Consider the following 10,579-nt stretch of genomic DNA (forward strand, 5'->3'; position numbering starts at 1 on the left):
TGACCGATCTTCATCTCTTTCCATGAGCACTTAAATCATGGAATTGGGCAATTGTTCATGCTTAGAGAGATTAGATTGCCAAGGAATTGGGATCTAATCACCTAAGATTGCCAAGAAGTTCAATGAATGCATTGATTAAGGAAGAGATGAAAATGAACTTGATCCGGAGAATTATCACATCTCCTGACCCCAATGAATCCCGTACTCTGATCTTACCCATTCTCATTATATTCTACTCTTTAATTTCATGCTTAATCCCCATTCCCATTTAATTTCATGCAATTTAAGCTTCTATTATTTAATTTATCGCACTTTAATTTTTGTCATTTAATTTCTTGCAATTTAAGTTTCCCGCCAAATTTACATTCTGCAATCTCAACCCAATTTTGATTTCGCTCAACTAGCACAATTCTCCAATTAACATTGGTCAACCAACCAATTCCTGTGGAATTCGACCTCACTCTACAGTGAGTTTTTACTTGACTACAATCCGGTGCACTTGCCGTTAGAAAATCGTTGAGAGACAGTTTTCGAGTGAATCAAGTTTATGGCGCCGTTGCCGAGGATTGGTTTTGTATTGAAAATTACTAAATTGGAAGATAACTATATTGAGCATTTGCTTTTCTTTTGTTAATTGAATTCCAATTTCTACTGTTACATTTACTTTTTGCAATTTTAGTTGTTTCTCTTTAATTTTTCTTTACTTCTTTACTTTCCAGCAAAACTAATCCACTAACTCATCAACTGTTTGATTAATTGCCTCAATTGCTCTAACCACACTTTTTCATTAATTGTAAAATATTCACTTGATGGTTGCTGCTTGTTGTGCTACTTGTATGATAGGTAGAAGAGAGGTTTCAACCTCTTTTGACAGTGAACTGGAGAGAACTTTCCTGAGATTAAGGAGGGAAGCAAGAAGAAAGAAGGCCATTGGTGCAGAAGAAGAAGAGGAAGACTTGGATGTAACCATGGAGGATGATATGGAAAACCATCATGAAGGACAGGTGAACAATCATGCCAGAGGAGGGCGCAGCCAACCCTGCTGGACAAGAGAGGAGAGTTCTAGTTTACTACATCAATCCAAACCCAGGAAACTATGGTAGCAACATTCAAAAGCCAACTATCCATGCCAATAATTTCGAATTGAAGCCACAGTTCATAACTCTCGTCCAAAACAATTGTTCCTTCGGAGGAAGTGCCCAAGAGGACCCTAATCAGCATCTCACTACATTCCTAAGATCTGTGATACAGTTAAATCTAATGGTGTTCATCCTGACACCTATAGATTGCTACTATTTCCATTTTCTTTGAGGGACAAAGCATCCAAATGGCTAGAATCATTTCCCAAGGAGAGCTTGACAACCTCGGAGGATGTGGTGAATAGATTCTTAGTAAGGTTCTACCCTCCACAAAAAGTAAACAGACTGAGAACTGAAGTGCAAACATTCAGACAGCAGGATGATGAGACTATTTATGAAGCCTGGGAGAGATTTAAAGATTTGACAAGAAAATGCCCCCTTGATATGTTTAATGAGTGGGTGCAACTTCATATCTTTTATGAAGGGCTAAATTGTGAATCAAAGAAAGCTGTAGACCACTCATCTGGAGGTTCTCTTAACAAGAAGAAGACCATTGAAGAAGCCATTGATGTTATAGAGACAGTGGCTGACAATGAGTATTTTTATGCCTCAAACAGAAGCAACAACATGAGAGTCATGGAATTAAACCATATGGATGCAATCTTGGCCCATAATAAGAAGATTACCAAGCAACTGGCTGAATTGACTAAGCAAATGGAGAAGAATCAGGCTGCAGCCATCCACACTCAACCATCACCTCAAGGAGAGTTGGACACAGATGAAGGAGTTAACTGGGATGAAGCCAATTACCTTGGAAATTTATCTAGACAAGCTCATGATCCATATTCTAAAACTTATAACCCTGGTTGGAAGAACCACCCAAACTTTGGGTGAAAAAACCAACAAAACCAAAACCAAAACCACAGACCTCACAATCCAAACCATTATAACAACTCCACTCACCAACACTCCAACCAAAGACAATATCAGACCACACAAAATACTTATTCATAGCCACCCTATCAAAGCCAAAACAATTAGCATCACACCCCACTTCCAACCCACCATCTGATGACAGATTCTCCAAGATCGAAGCTATGCTTGAAAATCTTTGCAGGGAGACTGAAGATAACAAAATATTCAAGGAGGAAGTGAGGATGAGTGTGAAAAGTCAAGGAGAACTTATTAAGCATCTTGAGTCATAAGTGGGATACCTATCTCAACAAATTCCCAAGTCCACTGATAGCTTCCCAAGTGACACTGAGAAGAATCTAAGAGGAGGAACACAAAATGTGAGATGGGAAGAATGTAAAGCAATAAACCTCGCAAGTGAGGAGGTTTGGAAGGAAGAAATTAGCAATACTACAGAACACAATAAAAAAGTTTCAGAGGAGAAGAAAGAAGGGATTGAACAAAGGACTGATCCTACCCAAGGGAGAGAATCAAAAGAGAAAAAAACCCTGCAGCCATATGCGCCACAAGCACCATTCCCACAAAGACTCAGGGGCAATGAGAAAGGGAGAACATAAACCAAATTCTTGGATGTATTTAAGACTCTTCATGTCAACATTCCCTTCCTCGAAATCCTCAAACAGATGCCTACTTGTATTAAGTGGATGAAGGAGTTACTAGCTAGGAAGAGCAACCTAAAGGGTGGCCAAACAGTGGTGATGAACAAGGAATGTAGTGCTCTCATTCAGAAGGCATTACCCATAAAGAAAGGGGATCCGAGAAGCTTCCACATCCCCTGTGCTATAGGAGACACCATGATTGATAGAGGATTCTATGATCTGGGAGCCAGCATAAATGTGATGCCTCTATCTTTCATGAAGAGATTGAAAATCAATAAGCTTAAGTCCACAGATGTAATCATCCAATTGGCTTACAAGACTCAGAAGCAAGCTGAAGGAGTAGTCGAGAATGTTCTGGTCAAAGTGGAAAATTACTTTCTCCCCAATGACTTTGTCGTTCTTGAAATGGAAGAGGGCCATCCTCACCCGATCATCTTAGGGAGACCATTCTTGGCCACTGGTAGAGTACTCATTGATGTAGAACAAGGAGAGTTGATACTGAGAATACATGATGAGAAGCTCACTTTCCATGTCTTCAAACCCATGTATGAGTCTGAACAAGAGAGCAAGGAATTAAAGGAAGAGTACAGTGAGAGCTCTTTGAAGGAGAACAACAATGAACCACCAGCCAAGCCTCTGGAGCTTTCCTTGGTGGATAAACAAGAAGCTCAAGAGATGAAGCAACCAAGGATACTAGAGGTGGAGCTGAAACAACAGGAACCAAGGGAATCAATCAACAAAGATCACTCCAACATAAGAGCTTCTAAAGCACTACTTAAAGAAGAGAGGAAAATGGGGAAGAAAGTACCAAGGAGATAGAGGAATAAGAAAATTCCCACTGAGGATTTCTCACTAGGTGACAAGGTGATATCAGCCCACCATTCACTCATACCCCCTCATCTTCCTGTGATACCATCTCAATTGCCTCAAGTATACACAATCAACAGGATCCTCTCATTGGAACATGTAGAAATTCTTAAAGAATCAAATGGTGACAGATTCACAGTGAGGAAAGAAGATTTGAGGCATTACAATCCGCCCTAACAGTAAACCAACCGTCAAGCTAATGACACTAAAGAAGTGCTCCATGGAGGCAGCCCATGATTTAGTTTCCTTGCTTTTAATGCTTCAGTGTGAATAATAATTGTTGCTCTAACATAAATTCAAGCTCTCATAGACAAGTTTGACAACTATCCATGACATTTTGAAGCATATGATCCAATTCTAAGTTTGGTGTGCCTACAGGCACACTAAGATGCTTTTCAAAAATGATGATCATATTGCCATTTTAACATATGTCTAAGAGTTTTCTTGGAGTATATAGCCAAACATTAAGTTTAGTGTTGTGATTATATTGTAACAACAAGTCATGAGAGTCAAATTTCTTTTGAGTCTTGAAATTCATGAAAGTGCAACCATGTCTATAATTTTTAGTTTGTGTGTAAAAATAGAAAAATAAAGTGTTTCTCATGATGGTTTAACCAAGAGTGACAATAATGCCGTTGAGATCTCAATGACATTACTTGGAGGAAGTAACCCTTTGAACCATATAGCCAAACACTAAGTTTGGTGTCCTCCAAGACTATATAAGAGCACAAAAGGAGTCACGGTTGGTTGAACAATAATAAGGAATGCTAGTCAAATTTTTAGCTATGAGTATTAATTGCCATGTGCTTGCCACCTCTTATTTGTATTCACTTCCTTTGCTTTGTTAAGATGGATAGGTATGCAGAAGAACAATTTAATGAAAGGGACAAGTCAATGAATGGTAAAGATAGCATGAGGACAAAAAGTAGGTCACATGGCTTGGAAGGATGCTTCTTGGGAATAAAAATCTACACATCTTGGGAAGAGGTACTTAGAAGACCGAAAAACTTGCCCAATAGAGAGGCAATTTTTTGTCTTCATTCAACCTTGCATGCACACCCTTCATTCATAACCTTTTCCAAGGAATCCTAACCATCCATTCCTCATTAAAGTTTGCTTTAAATGGCTTCATTTGTGCCATGCCTCTGAACTAAAGTTTTCACACTTCTTGTACTCTAAAAATTCAGATCTTGTGTTCTCTAAAGCCAAAGACCCAACAACCTTTTTTCTTTTGTGCAACAAATCACTCTTATTCACTTTCTTCCACAATATTACCTTGCCTCCAAACCACCTTTCCATCGAGAGTGCATCACACTAGTCATCCCTCTTCATAAACCTTCAACCTCTATTTGGGTAACCATCAATGAAAGTATGGCATCTTCTTCAAGTTTCAAAAGAATGAGAGGAAAGGAACCTATTACTGAGGAAATTGAAAATGACTATGATCAATGGAAGTTCAGATAACGGTTCCACCAAATGCAACTTGAGTGGATGACAGAAAAAGGAATATATCCAAAGATCCCTTTCTAGCTACCTGATGATGGATGCCCGGAAATAAGAGCCAAGATCAGAAAGAGAAAATGGAAAGAGGTTCAATGATGTCGATCCTCATGCATCCTTCAGAATCATCCGGATGTTGCAGAGCTTCTAAAAAATTTAGCACAATCTCCTCTTCATTGACCCCTCCGAGTTACTTCACCCTTCTGAACATCTATAAGGGCTCCTGTTGTGGCTAAGAAGGGTCTTCCAAGAATAATGGATGCATTCTTATCCTCTTCTATATTCAATATCACAAAGTTAGAAAGGAAGATAAAAGACCCTACTTTCACAAGTAGATTCTCCACCACTCCAAAAGGGTACTTGATAAAGTAGTCAGCAAGTTGGAGACAAATAGGGGTAGGCTTTACTTCATCAATTTGGAGCTTTCTCATTAATGATAATGGCATAAGGTTGATGCTTGCTACAAGATCACACAAAGCCTCCTGAATAGGGGTGTTTCCAATGGTACAAGGAATCACAAAACTTTTAGGATCCTGCAGTTTCTTAGGGAGATTCTTCTAGATGATTGCACTGCATTCCTTAGTAAGTACCATTGTCTCAACTTCTTTCCAATACCTCTTGTTTCTCAACAACTCCTTCATGAACTTGCCATAAAGAGGCATTTGCTCAAGGGCCTTTACAAAGGGGATGTTGATCTCAAGCTTCCGAAAGACTTCCAAAAACATGGATAATTGCTTGTCTTTTTCTGCTTTTTGAAGTTTCAATGGGTATGGTAATTTGGCTTTGTACCCCGGGGCCTTGGGTAGTACAAGATTTATGTCAAGAGTCACTGGAAAGGGATTTTCAGGGTGCCTGGAGAGGGTTTTCTTTGAGTATTCATGGGCGTTCAGCCCCCTCCTTGGTACTCTCTGTCTCTGTAATTTCCTGCTCCGGTGTCTCTTTTTCACCGAGTTTCTCACTCTTCATAGATTGAGTGGTTAACGGCTTCTTGCTCCTTAATCGAACTTCCTGAGATTCCTCCCTGCACTCACGGGCCATATTGCTAGGTGGGGTTTGTTCAGGTGTTTGCTGGTCTTTTTTGTTTATTTGCATCTCCAGGTTCTTGAATGAGGCTTTGGCTTCCTGTATAAAACTTTGTTAGCTCTTTGGTGCACGAATTGTGAATCACACTTTTCACAATTTGTACCACTAACCAGCAAGTGCACTGGGTCGTCGAAGTAATACCTTACGTGAGTAAGGGTCGAATCCCACGGAGATTGTTGGTTTGAAGCAATCTCTGGTTGTCTTGTAAATCTCAGTCAGGAGGTCAATTATAATTATCAGTTGACTTGCAAATGAACAAGGGAACATAAAATAAATACTTGGTATGCAGTAATGGAGAATATGCTGGAGTTTTGGAGATGCTTTATCTTCTGATTCCCTGCTTTCTCCCTGTCTTCTTCTTCACGCACGCAAGGTTCCTCCTATGGCAAGCTGTGTGTTGGTGGATCACCGTTGTCAATGGTTACCATCCGTCCTCTCAGTGAAAAAGGTCCAGGTGCGCTGTCACCGCACGGCTAATTATCTGTCGGTTCTCGATCATGTCAGAATAGGATCCATTGATTCTTTTGTGTCTGTCACTACGCCCAACACTCGCGAGTCTGAAGCTCGTCACAGTCATTCCCAGGTTGTAACCTGTTTCTGGCGTTGAACTCCAACTTGTAACTTGTTTCTGGCGCTGGACGCCAGACTGCAACATGGAACTGGCGTTGAACGCCAGTTTACATCGTCTATCCTTGAGAAACGTATGGACTATTATATATTGCTGGAAAGCCCTGGATGTCTACCTTCCAACGCAATTGAGAGCGCGCCATTCGTAGTTCTGTAGCTCCAGAAAATCCACTTTGAGTGCAGGAAGGTCAGAATCCAACAACATCAGCAGTCCTTTTTCAGCCTGAATCAGATTTTTGCTCAGCTCCCTCAATTTCAGCCAGAAAATACCCGAAATCACAGAAAAACACACAAACTCATAGTAAAGTCCAGAAATGTGATTTTTAATAAAAAAACTAATAAAAATATACAAAAAACCAACTAAATCATACTAAAATCTAAGTAAAAACAATGCCAAAAAGCGTATAAATTATCCGCTCATCACAACACCAAACTTAAATTGTTGCTTGTCCCCAAGCAACTAAAAACAAAGTAGGATAAAAAGAAGAGAATATACAATGAATTCCAAAAACATCTATGAAGATCAGTGTTAATCAGATGAGCGGGGCTATTAGCTTTTTACTTCTGAACAGTTTTGGCATCTCACTTTATCCTTTGAAGTTCAGAATGATTGGCATCTATAGGAACTCAGAATTTAGATAGTGTTATTGATTCTCCTAGTTCAGTATGTTGATTCTTGAACACAGCTACTTTATGAGTCTTGGCCGTGGCCCTAAGCACTCTGTTTTCCAGTATTACCACCGGATACATACATGCCACAGACACATAACTGGGTGAACCTTTTCAGATTGTGACTTAGCTTTGCTAAAGTCCCCAATTAGAGGTGTCCAGGGTTCTTAAGCACACTCTGTTTTTTTTTTTTTGCTTTGGACCTCGACTTTAACCGCTCAGTCTCAAGTTTTCACTTGACACCTTCACGCCACAAGCACATAGTTAGGGACAGCTTGGTTTAGCCGCTAAGGCTAGGATTTTATTCCTCTAGGCCCTCCTATTCCTTTTTATTACCCTTGCCTTTTGGCTTTAAGGACTATTGGCTTTTTGCTCTTGCCTTTTGGTTTAAAGAGCTTTTGGCTTTTTCTGCTTGCTTTTTTTTTTCTGCAAGTTTTGTTCTTCATTGCTTTTTCTTGCTTCAAGAATCATTTTTATGATTTTTCAGATTATCAAATAATATTTATCCTTTTTCATCATTCTTTCAAGAGCCAACAATTTTAACATTCATAAACAACAAATTCAAAAGAAATATGCACTGTTCAAGTATTCATTCAGAAAACAAAAAGTATTGCCACCACATAAAAATAATTAAACTATTTTAAAATTCGAAATTCACGTACTTCTTTTTCTTTTTCAGAAAACAGTTTTCATTTAAGAAAGGTGATGGATTCATAGGACATTCATATCTTTAAGACATAGACACTTAGATACTAGTGATCATATAGTAAAGACACAAACATAATTAAACATGAAGCATAGTAAACGAAAAACAGGAAAATAAGAACAAGGAGATTAAGGAATGGTTCCACCGTAATGAGGTTGGCGTCTTCCTCTTCTTGAAGAACCAATAGTGCTCTTGAGATCCTCTATGTCTCTTCCTTGCCTTTGTTGCTCTTTCCTCATAGCTCTTTGATTTGCAGTCAATTGCTCTACCACTGAATTATGGAAAAACAAAAGCAATGCTTTTACCACACCAAACTTAAAAGGTTTGCTTGTCCTCCAGCAAAAGAAGAAAGAAATGGAGAAGATGGTGGAGATGGAAGTGTGTGAATGGGTAGGTTTGGGAGGGAAATGGTTTGAATTTGAATGGTGAGGTAGGTGGGGATCCTATGGGGTACACAGATCCAGTGGGGTCAAGGATTTAGCATCCCTGCTCTAATTAGGCGTACAAAATTCCCTTACTGTGCAATCCTGGCGTTTAATGCCAGACTGCTACCTGTTTCTGGCATTAAACACCCAAATGTAGCCTGTTTCTGGCGTTTAACGCCAGACTGATGCTTGTTTCTGGCATTAAATGCCAGACAGATGCTTGTTTCTGGCATTTAAACGCCAGAATGATCTTCCTCCACGGTGTGCTGTTTTTCATTCTGTTTTTGATTTTCCATTTGTTTTTGTGACTTCACATGATCATCAACCTAAAGAAAACATAAAATAGCCATGGAAAATAAATAGATATAATTAAATAACATCGGGTTGCCTCCCAACAAGCACTTCTTTAATGTCAATAGCTTGACAGTGAGCTCTCATGGAGCCTCACAGATAATCAGAGCAAGGTTGGGACCTCCCAACACCAAACTTAGAGTTTGAATGTGGGGGTTCAACACCAAACTTAGAGTTTGGTTGTGGCCTTCCAACACCAAACTTAGAGTTTGACTTTGGGGGCTTTGGTTGACTCTGCAGTGAGAGAAGCTTTTCATGCTTCCTCTCCATGGTTATAGAAGGAGAACCTTGTGTCTTATAGTTTGCAATGTCTGCAAACCACAGAGCTTCCTAAATAGCAAATAATTGCTCATCCAGAAAAGTTTCAGAGATCTCAGCAGGAGGGAGGGATGCTCCTGCTACTGGTTCTATCCAGGACAGGTGATCAGCTACTTGATTCTCTGTTCCTTTTCTGTCTCTTATTTCTATATCAAACTCTTGCAGAAGCAACACCCATCTTATGAGCCTGGGCTTTGAATACTGCTTTGTGAGTAGATATTTAAGAGCAGCATGGTCAGTGTACACAATCACTTTTGATCCTACTAAGTAGCATCTAAACTTGTCAATGGCATAAACCACTGCAAGTAATTCTTTTTCTGTGGTTGTGTAATTTTTCTGGGCATCATTTAAAACACTGCTAGCATAATAAATGACATGCAGAAGCTTGTTATGCCTCTGTCCCAATACTGCACCAATGGTATGGTCACTGCATCACACATTAGTTCGAAGGGTAATGTCCAGTCTGGTGCAGAAATAACTGGTGCTGTGACCAGCATAGCTTTCAGGGTCTCAAACGCCTGCAGACACTTTGTGTCAAACACAAATGGCGTGTCAGCAGCTAGCAGATTGCTCAGAGGTTTTGTAATTTTTGAAAAATCCTTTATAAACCTCCTATAGAATCCTGCATGCCCCAGAAAGCTTTTGATTGCCTTAACATTGGCAGGTAGTGGTAATTTTTTAATTACTTCAAAAGATAATCCCAGCCTCTAGTAACTTAGTGACCTCTTTCTGCACCACCTCCTTCATGGCGGGATTTAGCCGCCTCTGTCATTGAACCACTGGCTTAGCATCATCCTCCAATAGGATCTTGTGCATGTATCTGGCAGGGCTAATGCCCTTAAGATCACTTATGGACCACCCAAGAGCTGTCTTGTGTGTCCTTAGCACCTGAATTAGTACTTTCTCTTCCTGTGGCCCTAAAGCAGAGCTTATGATTACAGGAAAAGTGTCACCTTCTCCCAGAAATACATATTTCAGGGATGGTAGTAGTGGTTTGAGCTCGGGTTTAGGAGGTTTCTCCTCTTCCTGAGGAGTTTTCAGAGGTTCTTTTATTTCCTCTGGTTCCTCCAGATCTGGCTGAACATCTTTAAAAGTGTCCTCTAGCTCTGATTCGAGACTCTCAGTCATATGGACCTCTTCCACCAGGGAGTCAATAATATCAATGCCCAGGCAGTCGTCTGATGTGTCTGGATGTTGCATAGCTTTGACAACATTCAACTTAAACTCATCCTCATTGACTCTCAGGGTTATCTCCCCTTTTTGGACGTCAATTTGGGTTCGTCCAGTTGCTAGGAATGGTCTTCCTAGAATGAGAGTTGCACTCTTGTGCTCGTCCATTTCCAGCACTATAAAGTCAGTAGGGAAGGCAAATGGCCCAACCTT

General features: G+C 40.0%; 2 protein-coding genes across 2 annotated transcripts; one reads left to right on the forward strand and one right to left on the reverse strand.

Moving 5' to 3' along the window:
• Nucleotides 810-3,469, forward strand: LOC107646899. The gene is made up of 2 exons (XM_016351041.1): nucleotides 810-1,004; nucleotides 2,675-3,469. The coding sequence occupies exons 1-2, from the start codon at nucleotides 810-812 to the stop codon at nucleotides 3,467-3,469; spliced, it is 990 nt and encodes a 329-aa protein (XP_016206527.1).
• Nucleotides 5,191-5,742, reverse strand: LOC107646898. The gene is made up of 2 exons (XM_016351040.1): nucleotides 5,608-5,742; nucleotides 5,191-5,499 (listed from the first exon to the last, which is right to left on the reverse strand). The coding sequence occupies exons 1-2, from the start codon at nucleotides 5,740-5,742 to the stop codon at nucleotides 5,191-5,193; spliced, it is 444 nt and encodes a 147-aa protein (XP_016206526.1).

This window comes from Arachis ipaensis, chromosome B06, assembly GCF_000816755.2.
Source record: "Arachis ipaensis cultivar K30076 chromosome B06, Araip1.1, whole genome shotgun sequence".
Classification (NCBI taxonomy): domain Eukaryota; kingdom Viridiplantae; phylum Streptophyta; class Magnoliopsida; order Fabales; family Fabaceae; genus Arachis; species Arachis ipaensis.